Consider the following 26,470-nt stretch of genomic DNA (forward strand, 5'->3'; position numbering starts at 1 on the left):
TACTCGTTGTGGAATTGGAAAGCGAAATAACTAGGCGAATGATGTTAAGAAAGTTGAGAGCCTGACGCTGATAGTCCAGCTGTCATTACTAAAAGTTTACTTGCCCCCTCGGCCTGGCTTTCGTTTTACTGCTGTATTCTATGTTCTCGCACATTGACGTTCACATGTTGTAGTTCTGCTGATTATCCTTGGATATACCTGCGACTCCTGAACACACGTGTGTGACATTTGCTCTTGGTAGCTAACCGCATGAAATTCTACTTCATAATACTATTTTCGGACATCCTAGGTGCTGAAGACGTCCCGAGGCTTTCTCATTGCAGATCTGCCAATATCTGTGGCTGCCATCGATGTGTCTCAGCCACGAGGCAAAACTCTGGGCTTACGTGCGTGGCAAGAACACGACCAAGGGGGTACTGCTTTTCACAAAGTGTTTGCTGTGTTATGCTTGTAATGACTGATTACTTGACTTGTCCAACACTGAGAACATTGACGTGTTTACACGTCATCACATATCTCTCAGTGGCACTCACGATGGTGTCACCGTGTCATTGGTGTGCATCAACGTATTAAACCGAGGTCGCGACTCGGAATGTCCGTGTTTGAATTCAGTTCTTTCAGCATCAGAGTTAAAAGTTATCTTCGCATCAATATCTCCAACGTCATTATGTGTCTCCCGTTGCGCTCGAAAAAGCACCGTATCGAAGATTCCTCCGAGAAGCCCAACTCTGAGACTCGGCCTACAAAGGCTCAGTACTGGGGCTCGATGCCAGGCCATAGTCATCTTGGAGGCGGGGCTCAACAGACACAATTCTGCAATTCCATGGAACGGAAAGGTCGCCCGGCCCCGAGTGCTTATGGTGGACCCGTGGGGATCTAGGACGCGGTCTGAGTTCAAAGAGGAGCACCATGGGCCACCTGCAGGAGGTTTCTGATGAGAAGACCGACAGGATACGTCGCAGGGCTTGGTTCAATGTCTCAAATTCTGTCCATTTCAGATCCTCCGGCAGGCTGACTGGAATTTCTTGCCACCCATGACGTCAAATTCCAGTCAATAAACCCTTTTCGCAAAGATATAAACACATGCTGTCTTAGAAGAACAGCCAAATCATTCAAGCATAGTGTTCAACAATCAAAAAATTTCAGTAAGCCAGTATCTATCCTTCTCTTGCCCTGGGCAGAATGTGTCTTTCTTTGCGCTCTAAGAAGCGCAACCCCAAGAACTCTCGCAGCAAGCCTCGTCCTTCCGAAACGCCTCACTGGGGCAACCTACCCATAGCCGGCTACTATTATTCTTCCAGCAGCGGGCAGAAGACAGCGTGCTCTGACTTCGACGCTCGTATTGGCAGCCATGGACGTTCAAGTCAAAGAATGTGGGATTGGTGTGACTATCCCGGAGACAAGGGTTACTATCAAGGTCACGGGTTTGGAGGATCAACGAGGGCTGGAGGAGATGGCGGTGGTGACGGAGGGGATGGTGGTGGGGATGGAGGCGGTGGTTGATGAATGCTTGGAGTTACTGAGATGTGAGACGCGAAACTGATGCTCATGTGCTGGATAATGGCGACAAAAGTAAGCAGACATGCAATGGTCTCTTTTTCTTCTTCTTAATAGCACGTGTCTGTCATTTTGCTCCGAGAAACGAATTTCAACAAATTCTGTCGAGAAGCATCGTTCCAGAAACAAACACTGGGGTACGATACTCAATCATAGTCGTCTTGGAGACGGCTGACAGTGCGAAGCACAGCGGTTGCTCCAGACATCGTTCAAACCGGGACAAGACTGTGGGGTCAGCGCGCCTTCGCTCTTTCGGCTACAGCCATACAAACTCCAGGCATTGCTAGAATCGCTCGGATATGCCGAGGTTTGGTGAGATTATAGAGTTAGGCGAGACTAGGATGGGAAATAAGTCTCGTGTTTTCATTTGGAATATTCGCGGGACGATCGCCGCTCCAGATTCACAGTAGGGAAGCATGTAGATGGCATACCCGGAGGGTGGAGAGGGGGTGTGTTTTTGTGGCATTACTCACTCCTTCGTCTGATGTTTCCCATCATGGTGTTTGAGTTTTTCTTCACCAAGATCAAAAAAGGCACTCATCGTCGTCGTCCCCCACATCGGCCAACTGTACCCCAAACATTACCCTCCGCCGCTCTATCAAAGCATCTGTTTACCTAAAGCATTGCGGACAGTATGTACGATACCGACTCATAACTCTTCAGCAACCCTGGAAAGAATCCATTACTGCATCTTCATAGTCAACATGTGCCTGCCATTGCGCTTCAAGAAGCGTTTCTCCAAGAGATCTGGCGCCAGGTCGCCCCCCTCAGCGACACCATATTGGGGCTCTCTACCGAGGCCCGGCTATTACTATCCCTCGAGCGACGGCCAGAGCACAGCGTACTATGACCCCAATACCCAGCATGGCGAAAACAGGGAGGATGTTCGCGGTGCAGGCTACTACGGTGGCCATGGTTTTGGAGGAGGGGAAGGAACTACGGCTGGGAATGGAAAAAATGTCGGTGGGTATGGAGGCAGTGGCAAACTAAGAATCTCAGGGCGATTAGAAAGACATAGATGAGAAGATATGGTAGCACGGCTCGATGGTAACATCAGGGTTCTGCTGAGGACAACCTATGACGATGGAACGAACGGCCCAGGACAGCAGCTGTGTATGACAACGAGAGGCGGAAAATCCTTGGCGCAAGTACCTAATGAACAAGAAATCATTGATTCCTGAATAGCATGGAAAATATAAATCAGCCCCTGATTGCAACATTATCAATGAAACTGATAAGGTACCTTAGGAAAAGCGAAAGGCACCATGCAGTGCCCTCATTTCTGCATTTTATAACCTACCCGGAAGAAGACGTTTGTAACACCCTTTCTTTTTGCTGTAATGCCGGTATTTCCGTCCGAATGTCTCTTGTACCACAGCTCGTTGAGATCGTCGTCGCTGTAACCTCGACTTATGTCTAGGAACGTGCTGATTCATTCGATCAAGTATGTCCATTCCATCAGTCCCGGCAAAGTGCAACTGCAAATTTTAAAGTGAGGTGATGGCATTTGCTGATTTTTCTAGTATCTGACGTTATGCTAAGGGTTGAAAGACGCGACTCCTCATTCTTCAAAGAAGTGCAAATGCCGATGCAGAGACCCCCCAAGTGATCAAGGGACTTACACAACTGAGGAAGTGCCGAAGAGTGTGTGGGTGTATCGACAGAATGATTCGTTGGAATTGTCGCCTTGCTCACGGGAATTGGACGGACATCCAACGATACCAGAAGCACAGCCTCAAATAATCGCATCTTATCAGATTTGATCTTATCTGCAGCTGCCCCTGTACTTCAGTTCCATGACTCCATACCCGCCAGGTCCACTGGGTACAATGCCCTGTCGAGAGTGGTTATTCCGAGGCAGGCTGAGCGGCGAAGCTCGCTGTACCGGTGTATGGGGGCCGATGAGCAGACCACTTCTGCCTGGCATCAGTTGCCTTTTCTCTTTCGCCTTGATGGGCAGCTTTTCGATGACGCTATATAAATCAGAGGAAGAGTTTCCAAATGGAACGAAAGATGCCTTTTGAGTCAACCGTATCGTAGGAGGTACTCGTTTCAAAATGCTCACCAAGAATTTCAAAAAGTCTGGCGAGTACAGCACACCAAGTGCTATCCAACCGAGCGTCATAGAACCCCGGTTTGGCGACCATGTTGTTGAAGAAACGCTCTCTGAGGACTTGCCATCTAGCCTCAGCGAGAAGCACCCACCAGAGAACGAAACCCCTGTCGACTCCAAAGGTTACGATTCGCGATACTTGGGCAGCGTCAATGAGAGCTCGGCAGAGTACTGCGCCCCGGAAGCATCGGAACTACCTTATAACGGCAGTTCTCATACGGGTATCACCGGCGTTCACAGGGGAGCCCGACAATCAGTTCTCTCACCCTGGCTTTCCGACATCTACCGTCTCTTAGTCTCAATCCTTCTCCTCGCCGCTATCTACGCGGTCCTCCTTTCGCAGGATAACAAGCTTCAACGAGACTGGAACATCAACAGCACCCTCAACTCCATCGCCAACATTCTCTTGACATTCTTGCGAGCGTCCGTCGCCACCGTCACCGCAGAGATCATCTGCCAAACGCGCTGGACGTGGTTCTGGTCTGTCAGGTCATCAGACCCAGATCGCCGCATGTTGGATCTGCAGCACTTCACCAACGGCAGCAGAGACGCGTTTGCGGCATTGCAGCTCGCGAAACTTGTCAGGTGGCGCAGCCCATTGACGCTCATGGCGACCATCATCTTTGCAACGTCCTTTGCCATTAGCCCTTTTGTCCAGCAGGCCATCAAAACCGTTGAACGTACCGTGCCGGAGGCCGGGAAGCCTGCTAGTATTCCCATAGCACGGAACATCAGCGCGGCGCCTTACTTCCTTGGAGACTCTTCTGTTGTGCTGAAGGCGAGCACCGTTAACGCCTTGCAAGCTGCTGTGTTGAACCCCAGTGGTATCAAAATTGTGTCAAATTGTCCCACGCGCAATTGCAGTTTTACTGGGCTGGATTCGGGCGTGTCAATTGCTTCAATCGGGGAGATCACACATGCCTCTGCTGGGATATGTGCGGAGTGCACCGATGTCAGCTCTTTGGTTGCAGCAACATTCGATGAGGCGACTAAAAGTCTGTCGTAGCCTAACGGAATGAAACCTTCCCTGTCTCAGGGGCATTCGACGGAAATGATCTTCCGACCGGGTGACCTTTCGTGGGCTGACGGCATCATGTCGGAAAATGCGCGCTCCCTCGCCGGCCTGGCGCTGTTTAATACGACAGTCCTCGTTGTAGAGAAAGCGAGCAGTGATGGGCATAATAAGTTTACAGACTACTACCGGCTCATTGGCTTTGTCATGCTCGTTCTACGCGTGTTTGCAGAGCTACTCGAGCATGGTTCAGGGGACGGAGTTGAGGGAGGAACTTCTGTCTCAGGTTCCCATGTACAAGTCTGATGGCTTCAACGGCACATCAGAGGGGAGCCATGTAGCTACTCTTTCGCCCTGCCTTGAACATGATAGAAACTTCACCGCGGAAGCTATTGCGGAGGGCCGCGATTTTCCCTCGTCATGGGCTCCCCAGAAATGCATCTACGGCATCTCAACGGTCTCGCGACCAGACTTGGACCATTCTTAGATGATACGTACAACGCCACATGCCTTTGGTGCGAAGACCAGCTCTGGCTTTCGGACATTTGGAGCATTCGCGGAGCTTTCTACCGCCCTGACAAACCCGTTCCGACTGGGAATAGGTGATCCTGCCGGATCTCAGTCAATAGTCGGTGAGCAGGCCCTTTATTATGTTGCATTCTTTGTGATCGATACGGACTGACTCATTTTTCCCACGCTATTGCTGGCTCTGGAGGCAATACTCCTAGGGTTGGTCATTGCGAGAAGTTGGGAGCTGAGGAGCGGTGAGAGCGTTTGGAAGAGCAGCGTGCTCCCGTTGATATACTACACCGACCGGTTCGAGGGGGACGAAAGCAATGAGCCGGGTGAGCAGCAGGCGTTGATGAGTACGAAAGAGATGGAAGACGGAGCCCGAGACACTCGAGTGCAGTTTTCTCGGATTCGCGGAGAGGAAAGCAAGACCTTTCGACGGATTATCAGACGACGTGAAACCAAGCTGGCTAAGCATTGAGGTGCGTCAAAAAGCTTTTAGGGCTTCCTGTATGGTCGTAGAGTTAAGGTTTCCGCATAGAGACCGATGGTGGCGGAGGTAGTGAAGAACGAGACAGGGGTAGCGGTGAAGGCAGAGGCAAATCATGAAGTTCACAATCACAAAAGTCGTGTACGAAACCAGCAGCATCATACGTCTTTCAAACGGCCCGGGTAGGTGTCAATAATGTACGAAGCCACGCAATAGAGAGGTTATGATGTCTAGAGCTGTTTTTTATGAGCTGAACTTCTTTCGGTGATCCCCTGAGTGTTTGAAGAGACTCTCTGAAGATAGATGCAGCTGCCTAGAGTTGAAACCTGATCGATGAGTCCCCATACCTCTATCTCAATTTCCATCTACATAATTTGCGCCGAAAGCAACCACCGCAACTGCGACGCCTCCAAAAGCGCAAACAGTACCTGCGGCAGCACTGTACAAAGCCTTGTGTCCTACGACGATGCCGCTCACAGCCTTTTGCATCAACTTCACAATAAAGTCTTGCTGGTTCGTGACGCCAAAAACATACGCCTTCTGATCTGGCACGTATGACAGTAGTAGACAAGAGTCGTCGAGATAAGTCAATGTCGGAGTTTTAGCGGAGTAGGACTGACTCTTATTCCCAATGGTCCATGTGAAGTTGGTCTGATCGGGACGAAAAAGCCTTCCCCAATCCGATGTACCGATCGTGAGTTGGCCTTGGGTGTCCTGAACATCGGCTTCGGGGTATTCGTCCGGTCGACCTTTGATTGTGAATTTGACCAGAAAGGAAGCGCCTTGACCGCAGCCAAGAAAATCTTTTGTGCGAAACGCAAAGTCGCCGAGTTTGGCGCCTCTGTCTTTGCTCGAGGGTTTGGCATCTTGGACCTCCTGTGCCGTAAAGGTGTGGGGAATAGACATTTGGTAGGCCGGCATAAAACTCGCATACATGTTGGAGGGTGTGTTGTCCGTGATCTTGTCAATAGTTAGAGTCATCCCCTTCGGCAGAGCGGAGACGAAGAGGGGAACGGTCATTTGTCCTGCACCCATGGTGGTATAGATTGATTGAAGTGACGTATTGGAAGTAGTATTGTGGTGTTTTGATAGAATACTGCAGATACCGGCCTGGCTTACCACGGGTCTCTTGCGTCTTTAAGTATGAGGGCGCAGATGCTGGTAACACGTAGCTTCTGTGCAAAAGGCGGTCGCGCACAGCTAAGCCGATCAAATGTCAGCTTCAAAGTTGAGTCATGTTGAAGCACCTATCTTTCTCATTACAGCTGAATGTTTCGGTGTTTTCAGCTCGCGTAACATCGTGGCTTGAAGCCAGCACATATGTGGTCTTGCAGCGCCCATCGTTTACAAATACGAAGGTTCTGCTTGCCTCAAAGAACAATGCATGATGCAGATTACTATGCGATCAGGAAAAGGCTTAAGGGAGGCTGGAATCGAGCATAATTGAATGTGGACAAGTCTATCGAAGCTTATTACGCATCATTTAGACCTCTGGAAATGAGAGCGTTATTCATAGGTAGGGACGCAATACTTTCCTTTGCATGTCTCAGAGTTCTCGGATATACGCTGCTGGATCAGTCCGTGCTGTGTAGTCTCAATCCGGTTAGAAGACACCATGATTTAGCCGGATGTGGCTACTAACAATCTAGATGGCACGTAAAAATGACTTGAATCAGCTTTCAATGGGACAGCCTCATGGAGTGACCGTGTCTTACATGTTCTCGGGGTAATGTATCTCCATTCGCTCGTTACACCCCAGCACATCATCACTTGGCCAAGTATAGTTCTTGTCTGCAATGTTGGAATTCAGGGAAGCCATTTCAAGAAGCCGGGCGGGGAGGTGAAGCAGTGTTGTCTGAACAGAAGCATTGACAAATTCCTGTATCTTTGACCGATTACGCGACAGACAGCTTCCAGGTGGTTTCTGGCGCAATGATTTGAAGATACCGAACAGTGATTGAGTGCCGAAGGTTTGTACGCGACTTTATTAACACATCGCCGTTAGCTGCAACGCAGTCGTCTGCGCTGTGTTAGTTCTTCGGGGTGAGGTAGTTGATGACGGCCTTTGCTCCCCCGTGAGCTACTACAATAGTGACTAACGGCATAACACTCGGAGATGAAGATTGAGTCAAGACGCCAAGGCAGGCGGCCGTAGCTCTTGCGGCTGCTCGCAATACGTCAATCTTCGTAGTAACGTCTCATGCGGAAGTTCCAGTCACTGATCACCCAGGCGATTTCATGAAATGATCGAGACTGGATCTACGGGGAAGTCAAAATATTAGAAAGACTTCCGACGAATTTCCGTGGAGAGCTCCGAAATATCCCTGGGAAACGGAGTCTGCCCCACAGCTCCGGCTCCGAACGGGCGCGGGCCCGCTTTCTCGTTCGGACTGCAGTGGGATTGAAGAGCCGCAGAATACAAACTGCCTTTAATCCATTCAATTCAAAGTCTGTATCAAACAAATCCTACTACTCTTGAATGTGCCTGTATCACTTAATACCTAGGCGGATTCCGCTCGGGGGCTGAGCTTGCTCTATCCCCGATACCCCTGCATCGACCCCATGCAGATCAGGGTCCAGAAACCCTCCTGCATCCACCACAACCCACGCAACGCAACATGAGCGTTCTCGCCATGGCTCCTGGCATCCCAGTTCACCAACAACTGTCAAGCGCCGATGGTTTAGTGGTAAAATTCTCCGTTGCCATCCAGCAGCGTCGGGGAGCCGGGGGTTCGATTCCCCCTCGGCGCAATCTTTTGCTCCGGGCGTCAAATGGCCCGTAGTCATCATGCCTTCTTTTTGATACGGGAGGATTTCGGGGCTTGGGTAAACAGTGGTGAAATATGAATGAATGCTATGTGTGTGACCCGCTTGGCTACTAAATAGAGACAGATAGAGACATGTATGGTACAAGATGTACAAAGGAATGAGCACAAACATGAGGCCCGACGACAGACCTCACGACCTCCCAGACGGCGCACTCGAACTTGACCTCCGCCTCTGGGTGCCCGGCCTCGCGTCGCCGTTCACCCTTCCGTTCTGCTGCCCCTTCGCCATCGCCTGCGACGCCGCAATCACAACCGTCTGGTCCGACCACAGCCCGACACCGGGGTGTATCACATTGATCGTGTCCTCGCTCTCCTCCATGACGACCTGCGGGAACAGCGTCGCGCACACGTCCCCGGGGCCGCCCGCCGCCAGCTTCGACCGCGCGCCGTACTCGTCCCACATCCGCGGCCGCTGGCCCTCGTCAATCTCCTCAATGTCCTCGTCCTCGAGGTCCTCGCAGAGGACGAGCTGCTTGGAGCGCTGCAGCTCGGCCCACATCTTGACGCCGGCCTCGAAGAAGCGCGTGAGGCGCTGCTGGAGGGGCAGGTACTTGGTCGCGGGGACGAAGGCGCACAGCTCGCGGTAGACCTCGTCTTTCGCCTGGGCGGCGACGGCCTTGGCGGAGTCGTTGCGGTCGCAGGCGGCGAGGATCTGGCAGCGGAAGATGGTGGCGCGCTGGACGTCCTCGGAGAGATACTCGAGGACGTCGGCGCCGGCGTGGTGGATGTCCTGCGGGAGGAAGAAGGGCTGGAAGATGTGCGAGCGGAGGAACTTTGCGATGACGGCTTGGGCGACGAGGCAGCGCAGGTCTGGGGTCGAGCCGGACTTGGGGATGGGCACGCGTTTGAGGTAGTCGAGTTGGTAGGGGAGGGAGACGGTGTTCTGGTGATCTGTCAGTGTTGTGATGGTTGGATCTAGGGGTGGGGGGGATGGGGGCTTGCCAGTGAGTTGTCTGGTTCTTTGAAGAACTCAGTTACCAGGCCTCGGGATTCTTCGGCGAATGCGTCTATTTCGCGGCGGCTGTGGCCTGTTAGCTGTCTGTCCATCGAACGTGACGGTGGTTGACTTGCAATCTGGCAAGCTCCCGATCCTCGTAGTCGTGCAAGAGGTTGACCCCGACGTCCTTGTGCAGTTGGCGGAGTTCGCCGTCTAAGACAGTGAGTTCCGCTTCCCGCTGCTGAAGATCTGCCGCTAGGAGCGTCTTCTCTCTCGCCATCCTCTCCTTCTCGTCCGTCAGGGACTCGATCTGAGTCGACGACTTTTCTGACAGCTGCTGCAGCTCCGCGACCCTCTGCCTCGCTGCTTCGGCCTCTTCCTCCTTGTTCTGAAGATCTTGCTGTGCATCTGCGAGCTTCTGGCTGACGGCGGTGCTCTCGGCCTTTGTCTGGTTGTGGACGCCGACCCTCTCCTCGAAGCCTTCGATGAGCACACGGCGGGCCTCCTTTTCGGTGTCGAGCTCGGCCTTGAGCTGGCTGACTTTGGTGTCGGTCTCTTCCTGGATGAGTCTGACCTTGGTGTCTGCCTCTTCCTGGATCAGTCGGACCTTCTCGTCGGCCTCTTTCTTGGTGAGCTCCACCTCCTGGTCCTTGGCAGCCAAAGCGTCGTCCCTGTCCTTCTTGACGGCGTCGATCTCTTCGTTCTTCTCCTCGACTTCCAACCGTAACCTCTTTTCGCTCTCCATGAGCTTCTCGAGATCGGGAAGGCCGCCGAGTTCCCTCTCCATGTTGTTTGCGGAGGAGACCATGTTACGGATTGCTTCCAAGAGCTTCGAGCCCTTGAAGGCCCCTTTGCCATTGCCGTTGGTCATGCCGTTGGTGGCGGGCTTGGTCTTGGATTCTGCTGCCATCTTTGCGAGAGGGTTGGGGAAAGGTGCGTGACCAGAACAGTCTTCCTTTGACCACACAGAGTTCCAAGAGAGGACATTATATGCCCTGGACTTCACAGCAGAACCGAGCCCAACGCCGTCGCTGAAGACTCATTTCATTGGCAGCCTCGAACGTATGTTGGCCCGGGTCACATCTCATGATTTGCCAATGTCGGAGGCCGACTGAGCGGATGGTGTGTTGTTCGCATGTGGTGGCGGCTCATTCGTCGAGCTCGCCTCGTTGGGTTTTCCGTCCAGTCGAGAACGGGTTCGGTTCGCCTCCTCGGGCATGGTCGCGCTACATCCGGGCTGCACGTCTGTCTGGTGCGGGGCGCGACCGGGAACGGTTGGAGAAGACGGCGCATCGGAACATGTAAGAGTCACTGAAAATAGCAGTTGTGGCAGGACGGGACATCTTATCGGGTAGCAATGGGCACACGACTGTCGACAGTCGCGTCAACCCAGTCGTCTTGTCAAGCGCCAACTGGCGCGCGCGGGGGAGAGGAACGTTGGGCAGACGCGGACGTGTCAGATTTAGGCGACTGCCCAACCCGTGCCCGAACGCCGATAACCGACTGCCCGCAAGTTGTCTAGGCGTAGCCATCGGGAAGCACCCGTATCCTGTTCTCAAAGAGATACAAGAAGATCTCCTGTGGCTCCCCGCCCAACATTGGCAGTGGCATCGCGGCCTTTTCCGTAACCGCCCAACCATCCTTCTTGACCAGCTCCCACAGTCGATCTTCGTCAGCGTGGCGGACCTTCATCGCCACCAGCACTCGAGTGACAACTGGTTTATCTTCGGCCATTGCATTGTTCTGCTTGTGAATAGCTGACCAAGTGTCAATCAGAGAAGGCAGCGCATCAGCGTTGTAGGTGCAGTCGCTCAAGACGATCAGATCCCATAGCGTGCCTTCGACAAGTGGCCCGAACGAGCCGTCCCGACCTTCATCCCAGTCAAGCTCTTCGAACTGCGGCTCGGTGTGACTGCTTCTCGACAATTCAATGTTGGAAAGAACTCGTTCCTCGGCTTCGGAGAGGTCCGTGATCACAAGTCGACCCTTTCTCGACATAGTCTCCCGGCCCAGAATATGAGCAAGTCCGAGACCAAAGATCCCGACGCCACACCCAAGCTCGAGGATATTGACGGGTTTGTTGCCGAACAGGAGAGACTTGAGGGTCCTCATGCCCAAAGGATGGCCTGCAGCCGTGCCAGAGTCGCCGTTGCAGAGTAACCACAGTCTCGAGACGACCATCATGCCAGCATCCCAGACGTGTCGCGCAATGCTCTCGCCAATATCCTCCTCTACCTCGATGTACGGATGGTGCTCACTCCCGAGCCGCAGGCGTCGGAAACAGGTCGTCGGCGCACCGGGAGAATCCCCATATGCTTTGTAGCCGTGGATCGGGATGTCCACATTCGCCCAGAGGGGCACAATCTTCCCATCCTCGCCGTTGAACCCAGCCATCGCGACATCCTCCGCAGTCTCCGCAGACAGCCCGGATCCAGCAGCGATATAGACCCTCAAGGGAGTCTCGCCGGAAGGAAGGTTCCGTTCAGGCTTCAGGTGCTGAGCCGGGAAGTCTGCCTTCAGAACCCGCATGCCAGATGTCCACTGCAGCGTCTTCTCTCCCGCAAGAGTCATCGGGGCCGGTTTCTGCTTAGCACTGCGAGGGTTCTCCCAGCCGAGGGCCACCTTAATCTTCACTGGCTCATCGTGAGCGAGGAACGAGTCGCCTAGATCGGTGGTGACAGTGAGCACCAGGTTCAGAGACCAGGGGTTCTTCTTCCCCTCCTGAAAGGTGAGCTTCGGGGCTCGGAGGAGCCGTATGTAATGCATTGGGCCTGTTCAGTCAATTTTTCGTGTTCCCGCTCTGGGCGTGGTGCATGAAGACACTCAGATTTGTTGATGATACAGTGAAAACACAGTGGAAAACTCGGGGCCGGCTTAGTCATGCACCCGGGACTATCAAAGTCCCACAAAATCACCTGTGAGCTCATCTCAGCGGCCTTAGGATTCTCAACACCATCTTTCCTCCCTCGACAACTTCTTCACACGTCGTGAACCTGTGCCGCAGCAGCGCAACGATGAGGCTGATCCAGTGATCTCTCAGGTCCACCGCTGCCGGTCTGGAAGTACCTCAAACCGGAGGTCGCCGCGACCGGACGCAATGGAGAACAGCCCGCGCTACGGACGCCTCCGATAGCAGGAGGTCGGCGCCACTTCTTCGCCGTGATAAGCATCACGGCGATAAAAACCACCGGCCAATCCACCTCACGATTTCCCCGCCCAAGGGGTTTCCAGGCCAAGAAGAACTGCCTCAACTGAATTAACCTTTACAAACAGCACTAGGTGCCAACACATCTCGTCCACCCTAACTACCTAGCTTCAAACCAGCGAACACCTCGCATCATGGCCGACGAACCTCTCCCCCAACGCGATCCCAAGACCCTCCTCTCCGCCCTCCTAACCCTCACCGAATCGCGCATCGTGCCCCTAACACAACGCGGCGTCTCGTCCGGCAGCAAACTCTTCGGCGCCGCCATCGTCTCCTCGCAAACCCTCGAGCCCTACACCGTCGCGACCAACGACGAGCGCACCTCCCCGCTGCTGCACGGCGAGATCAACTGCATCCAGCAGTTCTTCACGACAACGCACCCGGACCCGGCCACGCGCCCGTCGCCGCGGACCGACTGCCTCTTCTTCGCGACCCACGAGCCCTGCTCCCTCTGCCTCAGCGGCATCACCTGGTCCGGCTTCCGCGAAGTGTACTACCTCTTCACCTACGAGGACAGCCGCGACCTATTCGCGATCCCGCACGACATCAACATCCTGCAGGAGGTGTTCCGCGTGCGGGCCGAGGGGGAGGGCGACGAGGCGCTCGCGCGGCGGGAGCTGTACAACCGCACCAACAAGTTCTTCACGGCGCGGAGCGTGGCGGACCTAGTGCGCGAGCTGCCCGACGAAGGAGAGAGGGCGCACTGGACGGGCGAGGTGGAGCGTGTCAAGGGGCTGTATAACGCGTTGAGTGACACGTACCAGGAGGGCAAGAAGGCCGGCGCGGAGAGTTCGAGCGTGTGGAAGTGAGAAAGTAAGCGGCTGGCTTCATTCGTCAATGGCTGCGTTGGCAGGCTTATTTTGGAGCGGCGAGGTCGGCGGAGGCTGGGAATCGGCGCCGGTGACGCGCCGGTGACTCCAGCGGTTTGAGGACCGGCGAGGCGGCTATTTTAGCCTGCGCGTTGCGTCTATCCTGGCGGAGGCTGGCGTCTGTAGTCGCGATCTAAAGATAATACCAGCACGACATCTTTCTAGTTTGGTTCTCCGACACTATGCCGTTTTCCATGAACACCCCCAGATTGGCCTGAATAGCAATACGCCGAGTGTCAAGATTCTGATGTTGACCCTTTTCGGGTCGCCGAGCAGAGACCCGTGACCCGGAGGGAACACTGCTGCAGAGATCAACATCGCATATAGCCCCCGGTGGCGGGGATTCCACATGCTCAGCCGGCCAAGAAGGCAGCGAGCGACGCGCAGAGTCCGAACCAGTAAGCACCTAGTTTACCGACCCCGAAGCTGGCATGCGGATGCGGCCGGTGAGCAGACTCAACGCACTGTGCTGAAGAACCGGCGAGTTATGAGGGCAGCGGATATGCATGGCGGGGTAAGCAAGGTCAGCACAGCGAACTGAATAGCGGGGTGTGGTTTATGTTTCTCTCGTCCATTCGTCCCCGTCGTGAGCGAGGTACATGACGAGGTACTTTGCTCCTCCACGCCCCTCCCTTGACGAGGTGCATCCGCAAGCCGTTGATTGGCCCGAATCGGGGGGATGGAGGGGGAAGAGTATCTTGGCCGTTTTTCCATGTGGGTTCTCTTGCGTGCAGAACAAGCGTCGCTCGGCGTGGAGCGCACGTTGTGCCCGCCGCAGTTACGGTTACGGGGTGCGCCCAGGTTGATGGATTTGCCCGCCGCATCTGTACCATACCATACCAGCTTCCCTTTTTAACGAGTGGCATCGTCGTGGTCGGATCGGTCGGGAATGGCGCCTCGTCCCGAAGCTGAGGCGCGTTGGTTTGAGTAAGCCACTGTACGAAGCCACCTTTCGCCGGGTATGACGAGCTGACGAAATAACTCCTCAGCCCGCCCGTCAAGAGTATGCCACCACGACTGCTGCAGTGCGAGTATCTCAAATGTGGCCTTTCTGCAAACTGCGGCCTGGGTAGGTAATGAACTCCACGGGACACAGGACGAGGGGGAAGGGCTCCGCCGTCGCACAGCACCTCATGCTCGAGGGCGGGCATATCTAGGGCAGAGGGCTTTTCTGGAGGAAGGTCTCCGAAAGCTGCCAATAGCATGCGCACCCGTCGCTTCGTTTGTTGTCGTTGTTGGTCATCGTCTTCCCCTCTCGGGTCTCGTCTCAGCAGCTAGCTACCCCTCTCTTCGTTGCATGCAGCAGCATCCGTGGCATCCCGGGCGGACAGGGAAGAAACGACGCAGCAGCCCACCGGCCGGCCAGACAAACAAACGCGGAGCGACAGGCGCGGGGACAGCGGCAAAAAGCCCTATCACGCGCTCCGTGAGTCCATTCCACAGACTGGGTCATTCAGGCCATGGCGGACGGCATTTTCTGGATGTTTCGTATGACCATTGTGGTGAGGACAGGGACTTGGGTCCGGATCACTGCGGCGCGGCCACGGCGGCTGTCGAAAGAGGTATCGCAAGCAGGGAAGCGTTGGCAATGTGGCCTGGTGGTCGTGGTGGTGTGCGGGTGACGACGCTGGGTGGACGCTGAGGAAAGGTGACTTTCACAAGATTGGATTGACAACTGACAGTTCGCGGGGTGGTCGAGTTGAGTTGAACGTGAACCCCTCCCACTGGGAACGGGCCGACACAGCACCTGGCAGCACGGGAACCGTCGAATGCCTGGGCTGGGTTCAGGGTTGGAGCTGGTGAAGACGGCACGGCTACGGCTGGACAGGGCCCTGGGCGTGTGCATCTGAGAAACAGTCCAGTCAACCCGTTCGGGAATGCGCACGGGGGTTGCAGCGCAGTGGAAAATGACGCAAGGACAGACAGACTGCCTGCGATGGGCTGGCACTGGCAGGACAGGGCCCAAAAATACCGTCGTGCGTTGGTGTTGGTGCTGTGCTGTGCCGCTGCTGTATGTTACTCTCTTCTGCCTGTGGGTTACTGCGTCCTGGTTCGTTTGCATGCTGCCTGGCTGCAGTCATTCCAGCTCTTTTTCTGGAAGCCAGTGAACATCTGCTTCCTAGATTGGCTTTGGGTATCAGCAGTGAGTAACACGGCAGCCGTGTTCCTGCGGTGCGAGGCGAGAGTGAGGTGAGAAGGCAGAAGAACCCCCGACGGGTGGTCAGCTTACAGAGCAGAGCAAGGTGCTGTTAGGGGCTGAGCTGCGAGACAACCCGACGGTGGTATTCCCGCCTCCAAGATAAGACTCCAGGTCTGTTTTTGGGGACATGGGGGTTGCCGTTGTATCTCCAGGTCGTGATGGCGGCTGGAGCCAGGCACCGAATCCTGTGTTGGTTGCTGAAGAAATAGAAAGGGAGGGATCCATGGCCATGATGTCAGCTGCTGTTTGACATGAACAGGAAGCCAACCTGGCCGGAGGCGTCCTGAGTCCAGACGACGAACGAGGGGTTGGTTCCATGTTTCCCCTCTTTCACCCCTCACTGCGTTTCGATCCATGCCTTCATCTCAGCATTAAAGCAGCCGAGCTGTGGATTTCCACAGCTCGTCCTAATTCAGAATTCACTGCGACTTTAGCCCCTCATGAAGGCATGATAAAGGTGCCCGAGACGAGGATCTTGACCTCAGATCTGGCCTGCATGCTGGTAAAAAGTGCGAAAATTCAGCTTGTTTACTGCGACTTTGACCGATCGCAAAGGGAATCCGGACTGCCTCAGGCTGGACCTGCATTCCCGTAAAAAGTGCAAAAGTTGACCCCACGCATGTCTGTTCGCTGCGATTTAATCCCGTCGCGGGCGTGGGAGACGACATATACACAGCCGGCCTCAGATTTGACCTGTATTCCTGTGATTGAATCCCTGGCGGATATTCACGCTGGTTTCCTAGTAGACCTCGCGATGGGCCTTCCGCGGTTCATCTCCCCGCCTCTGAAGTCGCAAATGGCTTTGGCAAGATTCAGTTGCGCTAGGAGATACCTCCGTCGACATTACTACTTTTGGACTTCTTCACTGCGATTTTAACCCATCACGAGGGCATGCCCAAGAAAGGGGAGGGTGGGGGGTTTGATGGCGTCAGATTTGACCTGCATCCCCGTGGAAGTGCATGAATATGCAAAGTTCCGAATCGCTGTGGAATTTGACAACGGGGTCAACCCATTCAGAGGGCCAGAAGCGTGCGCCTCAGGTATTATGCTGTTCGCAGCTGGGAGCACACGTAAAGATGCTGTTCGTCTAAGTGGTCCTACCAAATCAACCCGAGGGAGTGAACATTTCTCCGTGCAACTCTCACTGCTCAGATGACTCTTTCGACAGCCGTTGAAGGGAGCCATCAAACATTCAAGGGACCTGAATCAACACACCAGCCCCCATCACCAGCGTGAGGAGCGGCATCCTTCAAAATCCAATCCGATCGTCGTCCAAGACACGGCATCTCACCTCAAAGACAGGCCGTCACGCATCCAACATCCCACTGCCTCTGCCTCGTAAGGCTGCCATAGCCCCCCGTTCCCTCGTCCTCCCCTTCGGTGCTCCGTCCAAATCTGGCCCCCAATCGCAGCCCGTCACAGCGCAACACAAGATGCTCACAACTCTCATAACGCCCCGCCATCACGGAAGCCCAATCACCACATCGCAAGCCACGGTAGCACCAACCGCAGCCTGCCTGCTGGTGCTCGGAAGTACCTTGCACTTTCAGGCCTTCGCATTTAGGAATCCCGTGCTAAGACATGCGGGCTTACCTGCGGCAAGTGTAGCCTACCTTGGCTGCCACTCAACCCCAAAGACACAGAGCGAGAAGAAAACGTGGGTGAACCCCCCGGACTGCCGCTGCAGGTCATCACGGCCGTTGATTGGCGACCTTAGCGCTGACCCAAGGACGCCATGCCCGTGCATCACCACCAACACCACCACCACCACTTCGTTCTCCCTCGGAATACCAACTCCAACCAGGCCCGGCCCTCGAGTGCCAGTCAGACAAACGACGCCCCTTTTCCCAGCCTTGCGATATTTTTCTTCTTCTTCGTCGCGATGCAGCCACACTCAACCCGCCCAGAAGCCAAACGGCGCACCCAAACGCAATCTACCCGCTCATCCGCCCGCAGCGCCGCCTCCATCACAGGCTCGTCACACCGAAACCCCCGGTCAGGACCTGGACGAGTGCTCCCACACCAAGACACCAACCAACTTCTGTCCTTCCGTCTTCCAATTGAGCAATGGTTTCCCATCACAAGGCTACCCTTCCCTGCCTAGCAGCACGTTTGTCAAACGCAACCAACCACCTGTCTTGCGCGACAAACAAATTCACGCACTATTGTTTGTGACTACCAGCCAGCCTCCTCATCACCCATTGCCGCCGCCAGAATTAACCACAACCACCACCATCACCAACATGTGCCCCTTTTTCGTCACATCACAAGAAGACACACCGGAAAGTCCACCCGCGAAAAAAGAAGCCACACCGAACCACCCGCGGTAGCACAACCGTCCGCCGCCGTTTCGTCTCGGAAGCCATCATCCACCCAACTCACACGTCCCCAAAAGGAAACTAGGACACACGCTTCCATCAGCCGAGCCTCAAAAAAGATGAGATCTGAGAATCACTTTCTCTCCCTCCCTTTCTATCCATCACATTCATTCCCAGCCTCGTCTCATCGCATAGGCACGACCGAAGTCCCTGACAAGGCACCCACGTTGTACGGATACGCATCGACGACCACTGACTGCTGCATATGCCATCCGCCGGCCGCCTTCAAACCCTGCCATCCCAAAACGCAAAACCAACGCACGCACACTTGCCAACGGCCGCGGGCGAACGGGCAGCGAGCAAACAAACTTTCTTCCATCTGAACCACTGCAACCCAAAGAAACATGCAACCGTGCCAAAAGTAAACCGCTTGCTCACGTCCTGCCACCTGCTTGCTGCAAGCACACAGTCCCCCTAATTCCCCCCTCCCTGTCCAAAAGAAGACCCTGAACACACGCACGATTTCATCTCACCCCAAAAACGAAAAATGCCGTTTCTCTCAAGCCCGTGCATGCAAGGGAGAAGAAAAGATGGCAGCACCCGGCAAGCTCAGACGTGCCGACAAGAATGCGGCTGATGTCTACCTTGCCTACCTCACCTAAGCCCGCCCGCCCGTCGAGTCAGGACCAAGACAAGACACCAGAACGACACCCCCCCAAAACATAATCTCAAACTAGCTATTCTCTTGCTCTCCTGTGAATCATGTCTCGCAGCCCGAAAAATGCTCACTGCCCAAGGAAGCCCGCCCCCATCAGAGGGAGTGAGGGCAGCCTCGTCGGGGTTCAAGCTCAGGACTTGACTAAAAATGTCTGACTATCATGTAAGAGAAGGAAAAGGTTTCAAGTTGGCCCGGCCACAAACAGCCCATGTGAAATGTGTCAACAGTGGTGGAAATACAGAAGGAAACAATCTTGTGTTCATAGTCTAAACTGGCAGTTGTCTGACTGAAACATCCAACCAGTCAGTCGCAAGAGTCCTCATCCGCCGCAAACCATCCACATCCCTCCTCGCGCTTCTCCTTACGACGCGACGCGCAGCAATCCGCCGTCGCCGCCTATCCCACGCCCGACTACCCGCATCTTCCGCCGCTGCCTTTCGATATTGCACACAGGACCCAGGCAGCATTTACAAATCCATCTTCTCGTTCCTCGTGATGTCCCGCCGCGCCGAGGGTTCGCATGAAATCCGCTCCCAAGGGTCCCCTGAACCCGACCCCCTCGCCTAAAGCTGCGTATGACCTCATTCTGGCATATCCACGCCGGGCCCCCCGCGCGAACGCGAACGCCGCACGGCCGCTCCCCGGTAGGCCCCGCTGTCCGCGATCCGTCCACGGGTTCGTGAGGAGCTCGCTTCGGTAAAAAAAGCCCACGTGGATCGTGACTGATGATGACGTTTTCTCCGACCGGGGTCAACGGTCAATGCTTCACATTAGCGAGACGAGGGTCATGATGGCCTCATTCGAGGACCACAAAATTCTTCACATGGGGCACATTGATATGACGAAACATTTGAAATGATACTGTGTCAGGTTTCTCAACTATCTCGCGGCTCCTCTTCCATCCACCGAGCCAAAGTAGCAAAAGGAAGGGGTATCTTATGCCAGCACTCTCCTCCGGTCTTCCTGCTCAAAAAGTAAGAAAAGAAAATTGTCGACTCTTGCCAATGAATGGAGTCGCAAAAACTCGGGTGTAAAGCGATGCGCCTCCAGCGCGGCCTGCTGCTGCTGCTCTGCTAACAATAAAACAAATAACTCTCAAAATCCTCGCGTGTCCCTGTCTGTCTAGTAAAAAACAAATCGTGCTTTCGACCCCCCGATAAATATTACATGTTGCTGTTCGTGTGCCTGATAAACAACGCAGCAAATAACAAAAACTAGTTCTCAAACTTTGAGCGCAGCGCTATCCCATGACTGGACCGTGGTCGCAGTCGCCCGTAAAATAAAATTCTCATGGTCGCAATCGAAAGCATGCTTTTGATGTTCCATCCCAAACACAAGTGCCCATGGTGTCATAGGCCGTGCGTGTTCGCGTAGTTCGTTCTCGTTCCGTCCCGTCGTTCGTCGACTCGGGACTCCAGCGTCGAGTGATCCGTAGGTATCTTGGGTATCGAAAGAAGAAAAGATCCTTGGTATGTATCCCCGATGCAGTAACAGCTCGCGCCGTATTATGTTTATGGTGATAAGAGAGAAAGTCCAAATCCCTGGTGCGTAGATAGAGATGGAAAAGGAAATTCCCTGGCAAAATGAGATCCGGAAAACAAATTCCTAATCGTACAATCGGCAACTCCCTCCGTCGGTTCGATATTGGTTTTTTTGGTGTTTTCTCGTTGGTATGTGTGGCTCCATGTGTCCATGTGGGTAGTCCGGGTATCCAGTGAAAGAATCCGTCCAGAAATGAGACAGTAGACGTAAAGAGACCAGGCAAAGTGTCCAAGGGGAGTTTTCTAAGCCGTGGGGTTGCGGAGGATCTCCTCACAGTTGGCATCGAATCTCAGGTTGAAAAGACGAACACCCTGCATGAAACGCTCGGTCTTGTCAAGCTCGCGCTCACGGCCGAAGAGAGTCTCGACGAACTCGACACCGGCGTTCTTGCCGAGGGAAGCACCCTTCTTGTTAGCCTTGAGCATGGGAGTCTCGCAAGTCTTGAGGAGCTTGCGGAGCTTGTCAGTCAGGCGCTCGCCCGAGTCAATAAAGTCATCGAGGATCTCCTTGTTCTCAGTGCTGCGGACGCGGTCGACAGTCTCATCCGCACGCTTGATCTTGCCGGCGAGCTGGATGAGAAGGAGCCAGAGCTCACCAGCCATGTCGGAGATGGGAGTGGCAGGGCCGTGGTGGAAGACAGTCCAGTCGTAGATCCACTTGCCAAGGGAGTTGGAGTCGAAGACACTGCCCAACAGGAGGATTGGCTCCTCGGTGGGGTCCCAGTTCTTGAGCGAGTAACCAGGGGGGATCTTGTGCCTCTTGGCATCAGCATCGGTGGCCTGGCGAACGGGCGTGGGCTTCTTCTGCTGAGACGTGGGGCGGGTGGTGGAGGGTCTCTGGGGGACATTCGCCGAGGAGCGGCGGGCATGGGTGTTGGCCGGGGAGGGACGCGAGCGGGAAGAAGACTCGTAGGGGATGGCATCGCGCTCAATGTAAGTGAATCCGCCCTGCTTGGGATAGTGGTAATCAGTGGGATATCCTCGAGCGGCGTCTTCATAAAAATATGTATCTTGAATAGAGTGTCTCTTGTTCCTCGACCGCGACTGTGCCGGCAAGACGTAGGTGCGTCCATCCATCTCGAAGAACTCGTCCTCGTCGGATTCGCCAAGGGGCGTGGAGGCCCGGACATAGACAAAGGAAGTTCGGCGCTCGCGCTTTGGATGCGACGGAGTGGCCCATGAATGCTTGCGCGAATGATGACCACTACTCACATTTGCCGTGGCATAATGGCCATCGCTCGTGTACCGCGGCGAAGCCGTCGGGGGACGAGGACTGTACTCGCTGAAGCCGGAGCTGGCGTTGCGGAAGTGGGCGCGGGTCGCCGGTCTCTGGGGAGTGGCGCCAGAGTAGTAGTAGGATGAGTGTCCTCTGGGAGAGGGAGTGGGCGTTGCCGACTGGAATCGTTCCCGGGAGTAGTAGTACTCCTCGCCGGGAGTGGAGCCGGGGTAGGGTGATGTGTAGTTGGCCATGATGTCTGATGTGGCCTGTCTCTTGCGACGTCTGTTCGATGGCGTCCGAAATTCTGCGTCTCAAATCTTCAGCGTCTCCTGCTGTGTCGTCCTCTTGCTAACTCTTGACGTCTTTTCCTCCAAAATTCGGTTGATGTGATGCGGATGTCTGATTCCAGGGCCAGGTGTCGCGCCGGTGTCGAGGCACGAAAGAAGGTGAAGCAAGTCACCTTGGTTTGCGATCGGATGATAGAGGAGAGGGAAATTGTCTTCTGTGACCGAACATGACCAGGTTGTATAACTGCTTCGGGTTACCCTCGATGACCAAGGATAGGATCCAGATTACCGAGCGGAGCGAGAATGTTCTCGGTCTCGGTAGAGCGTGGTGGAAGATGCTGGTTGCTTCGGAGGCTGGCCAGCAAATCAGACGGTGACGTTGATGAGGGACTGGAGTTGGGTTGAGGATGAATGATCAAAGATTGAAGTGATTGGCAAAAGCCAAAAATGTGAGAAGAGAGGAGAAAGCCCAAGAGGATGGTGAGAGTATGGCCTATTTAATTATTCCCACGCAGGTTTTGTGTGTGAGGAGAAGGGTGAGAGGAGTCCACTGTCGACCCAAGGGGGGTGGTGCTCGCGGTGGAACTGGAAGGGGGACAAGGGGGTGAGGTGTGGTGTGGACTTTGCTAGCGGCGGAGCCCAGGGAAGTTGCTCCCTAGAACCTTGCTGCAGGACAGGACAGGGGTGGCAGGGGTGGCTGGCTCTAGCGTGCGAGGACACGGAACCTGGGCCCAATTTAGGCCACTCCACTCTGGGATTTTGGAAGGGGGACACAGACTGAAGGTGTCCAAGGGGGGGAGGGTGGTGATAGAGACAGGTACTCGCAGCAAGCTGGCTTCGTATCTCTCTCTTCCAGCCGTCGTGCAGCGCTGAGCATTACTCACACCTGCGGGAGGTCTGGATGAGCCACACGGCGTACAGTGCCAGCTTGTCGTCGCAAACACTGCCAGTGAACGGCTGCATGAGAGGTGAGTCTCTCTCTTCGGTCCAGCACCAATCGCCGGCCCGTCGCCTGTAGTTGCGATGCTGTTCGTGCGCCCACAGCGAATCCAACGCCAGCAAACTGCGACTCAGCCCGTTATGTCCGTGGTTCACCTTGGAGGATGCACCAATGCGTGGACAACTCAGGGTTCTTCTGGCGATGATGCGTGGTGACTCTTGTCGCTCTGAGCCTGCTCCCGGTCCAAATCTTTTGGAATCCGCCTCAGTCCGGCGCAGCAAGTCAGTGTCAATCAGCGCGCACTGCTCGACTGAGAGCAGTAGGGGTCGCGCCGAGGCGATGACGCTGACTCGACAAGATGCCTTGTAGTCGGGGCACAGCGGCGCCAGGCAGGTCTGCGAAAATAAAGAGAGGCCGCGAAGAATGCTGTTGTCGTCGCCGTGTTGGCCGCCTCTGTTTGTCCACAGGCAACTCGCTTGCGCGATGCTGGCACTCGCGCCGCACTTCTTTTTTGATTGCTTTTTTCTATTGTTCGTCGCTGAGTGTGACACACACTCTTGTCATCTCCCCTCTAGTGTTTCGGGGGACGCGGCTTCTGTGTCAATCTCAACCTTCCTTCTTGGTCGAAACAAGTGGAATGGCGTGAAGCCGTAGATGGATATTCACACGTCGACGCCAAAATCGCCCACACCTGTATCAAAATCCGGTGTCTGCCCTGAACTCTGGTTCCCGATGGACCTGACGGCAGGGAACACTCGAGAAAATCGACCCTGGCGGTGCTGGAGAACCAAAAAGTCAGGACTGGGAGGCCTTGTCGTTTCAATGAGTCGACGCCAACGTCCGTGGGATCCCGGCTGGAGCTCCTAGTCGCCGCCCAAAAGTGCTGGTGAAAAAAAAAAAATAACCCCAGAGACGCAATCCCAGTGATCCTAGTGATTTCAGGCGCTGCCGTGTGTAAAATTTGCCGGTTGTTTGGTAAGCGAAATTGGCTGCTCGCACGAACAGGCGTGGAAATAATTGGATTTGGAAATGGCCTCCCCAAAAAAGCACTCCAACGGTGCGGCAGCGGGATCTCACCGGGGCTCAGTGCCGCTCGAGCGTCCCAGTGAAAAATTTTCTCTCTGCTCTACCCCCTGGCGTAACGTGGCTGGCCGCTGTCTGGTCCTTGATTATCGAGCAGGGTAGCAATTGTTGGGAGCTTGGGATTCCTCGAGTGAATCATACGGTGTCAAGGTGAAGGCCACCGAAACACGAGCCCACCCTGCCGGCGACGATTTTGGTAGGTCGGACAAGGTTGGAGAAAACTCTACGTTGCGATTGGCATGAAGATGATTTCGTGGCCTGTCGCCGCAATATCGAAAGAGATTCCTCAGGGATGGAGAGGATCAATAGGGAAGGTGTGCGACAATGGTTGAGGCGAGAAGAATCCAGATGCGCTCCGTGAAGAGTTAGAGGAATGGCTCCGATTGTTGTTTTGGGCTGAATGTTGGTGTTGGTGTTGGTGTTGCTGGTAGTCGTGGTTCTTGCCGTGGCCAGGTGCTGCCTGCTCGCGCCCTTCCGTGCGTCCTCGGTGAGGCTGCTTAGCCTTAACAGCGAGAGAGAGAGAGCTAGGAGGAAGCAGTCTGGCGAATCCCGGTCTGAGTTGTACGAATAGGGACGGATAGAATTTTTTTTTTTTAACCCTTGCCCCTTGCTTTTCGTCCCTTGGGTTTGCAAATGTGGTTGGAAACCCCCCTGGTTGGCGTTGAGGCGTAGTCGGAGCCTCGGTCCTATGGCAGATGAGATGTGCCGTCCCTTGGAAATGAGCAGCTGGCAGCTTCGGTCCGTGGAATTGTTCGACTGCGGAATGCGACAGGAACGATTGCGCCAAGAGCTGCGCGGCGGGAAGACGAGCTGGGGTTCTGGAGGTGCAGCCAGACAGGCTTGGTAACACCGGATCACAAGGAAGAATTGCGACCAGCCGCGCCAGGGAGAGTGCAGCCGGGCTATTGATCCGGAGGAGGTTGGTGATGCGACGGACTTGTTCGCGGTGGTGTAACGAGTTCTGTACTTTGTTTTATAGGCGGCTGGCTGGTTGGCTGGTCCGGTGGAGGTGACTCCCAGAGGCAGGCCGCGACGATGTTTGCCGGGTGGTGTTGGGTGTAAGTGGCAGGCCGCGATGCGATGACGAGGCCGACAGCATGAGGCAAGATGCAAGAGGACGAAAAGACAGGAGGGCCCGACGAAGCGGGGCTGGGAGTCAGAGGCCCTTTAATGATATGGGTGCATGATACAAGACACAGCAGTGCGAGGGAACGACACAGGAAGGAAGAATGGGAAAGCTGCAAGAAGAGGGCAGAGTAGGTCTAGGCGTCTTGCATGCAGGCGTGATCACGTTGGAGGGGTTGGCGATGACGAGCGTCACCATTCACAATGGAAGGGATGGGATAATGCGCGAGATATGGGAGATGCGATATAAGTGCTCACACCCTCCCAGCGAGACCGGTGAAGATGAGAGGCTCAAAACGGGACTGCGCAAGTGATAGGTGCCCAGGGTGCACACCCTCAGTCTGTCTCCTCCAACGTGAATAATCAAGTGACTGAGCAATAAGCGCCTGCGATAGTGACGATGCGGCAGTTCACGGGTTTGAGTGGAGGAGTTCGCCCATCACATGGCCACATGCACCCTCAAACGCGGGGTGACGGGTAGCGGAACCTGCAGGTGAGATGAGTGGCAGCGGACAGAGAGGGGCCCTCGGTGGCCGCCGTGGCCCGGCCATCCCTCTCCATCCACGGTGACCGGAGAGGGCAGCAGGTGAGTGTGGTGAGCCAGGCGAGCCCGGTGGCCCGGTGTGGCAGCGGGTGAGGGGGAGGTGAGGGGGGCGAGAAGCAGCATTGATTCGCCATTAATTCTTCACTTTATCCAGCAATGGGGGAAAGTGCACTTTGACGAAGGTTGCTGACGTGCTTTCCTCGGTACCTACCTCAGGCTGCTGCAAGTCGCCACCTGATAAACTCGGGACGTGGCTTCTTCACTGGGAAAAGAGGCATCCAATGGCAGGAGGGCCCGGTCCGACATGGGAAAGAGGAAGGAGGAAGGAAGGGGTCCTTCCAGGTGAGAAACGACCTGACGGAATGCAGTGTGGTGCGTGCTCAATCCCATCTTCTGTCTGCTTCTTCCCATCGAGCTCCCCTTCCACGAATCATAGTTTGGCATCAGCACCAAGGGTAACTCCCGTCTGCTGCGCAAGGACTTCTGCAAGCCCGCGATGGAATTGCACTTTCCAACGCACGTCACCCGCTCGTCCGCACCGTACCTTTTTGTCTGTCTGCCTGCATCATCCCGACTCTGTGCTGCTTGCTGCTCGGGTGCTTAGGTGCTGGCAGGCAATAGCAGTCTTCGGATGGTCGCCCACAATGCAGACCCCTGCATTAGATTGAGGCCAACCGCTGGGATGAACCCGAACGCAACGACAATTCCAACGTCAATCTATCACTTTTATTGGCATGGCCGTCTCCAGGGCGTATGCAGCCCTTTTCGCCTCCTCCTGTCCATCATCGGTGATCAACTAATTAAGTGTATACCTAGTACATAGCTCCAACGTCGTCGCGCCTCTGACTCCAGTCCAGCTGGCACTTTCCATTCGCCTCCAGCATTTCTCCTCCGCAAGCCCAGCTCCGACCTCCATCCATTACGACGCGCTACAGCCTACCACGCTTCCATGTTGTATTAGCCCGGGTCATCAC

The 26,470-nt window shown here is 54.9% G+C and overlaps 5 protein-coding genes across 5 annotated transcripts; 2 read left to right on the forward strand and 3 right to left on the reverse strand.

Moving 5' to 3' along the window:
• Nucleotides 1-3,614: 3,614 nt before the first annotated feature.
• Nucleotides 3,615-5,169, forward strand: GCG54_00014989 (uncharacterized protein; the record flags this gene model as incomplete). The annotated part of the gene is made up of 3 exons (XM_045414808.1): nt 3,615-4,622; nt 4,677-4,823; nt 4,915-5,169. The coding sequence occupies 3 exons, from the start codon at nt 3,615-3,617 to the stop codon at nt 5,167-5,169; spliced, it is 1,410 nt and encodes a 469-aa protein (XP_045260930.1).
• A 3,471-nt stretch (nt 5,170-8,640) lies between these two features.
• GCG54_00014990 (uncharacterized protein) lies at nt 8,641-10,357 on the reverse strand (the record flags this gene model as incomplete). The annotated part of the gene is made up of 2 exons (XM_045414809.1): nt 8,641-9,393; nt 9,563-10,357. 2 exons carry the CDS (start codon nt 10,355-10,357, stop codon nt 8,641-8,643), a joined length of 1,548 nt encoding a protein of 515 aa, XP_045260931.1.
• Nucleotides 10,358-10,965: 608 nt separating this feature from the next.
• On the reverse strand, nt 10,966-12,213 carry GCG54_00014991 (UPF0665 family protein C23C4.06c; the record flags this gene model as incomplete). Its single annotated transcript, XM_045414810.1, has 1 exon — nt 10,966-12,213. The coding sequence occupies one exon, from the start codon at nt 12,211-12,213 to the stop codon at nt 10,966-10,968; it is 1,248 nt and encodes a 415-aa protein (XP_045260932.1).
• Nucleotides 12,214-12,786: 573 nt separating this feature from the next.
• Nucleotides 12,787-13,461, forward strand: GCG54_00014992 (uncharacterized protein; the record flags this gene model as incomplete). The annotated part of the gene is made up of 1 exon (XM_045414811.1): nt 12,787-13,461. The coding sequence occupies one exon, from the start codon at nt 12,787-12,789 to the stop codon at nt 13,459-13,461; it is 675 nt and encodes a 224-aa protein (XP_045260933.1).
• A 7,080-nt stretch (nt 13,462-20,541) lies between these two features.
• Nucleotides 20,542-21,768, reverse strand: GCG54_00014993 (uncharacterized protein; the record flags this gene model as incomplete). The annotated part of the gene is made up of 1 exon (XM_045414812.1): nt 20,542-21,768. One exon carries the CDS (start codon nt 21,766-21,768, stop codon nt 20,542-20,544), a length of 1,227 nt encoding a protein of 408 aa, XP_045260934.1.
• Between the last annotated feature and the right edge of the window lie 4,702 nt (nt 21,769-26,470).

This window comes from Colletotrichum gloeosporioides (assembly GCF_011800055.1).
Source record: "Colletotrichum gloeosporioides strain Lc1 chromosome Unknown consensus_66, whole genome shotgun sequence".
Lineage (NCBI taxonomy): Eukaryota > Fungi > Ascomycota > Sordariomycetes > Glomerellales > Glomerellaceae > Colletotrichum > Colletotrichum gloeosporioides.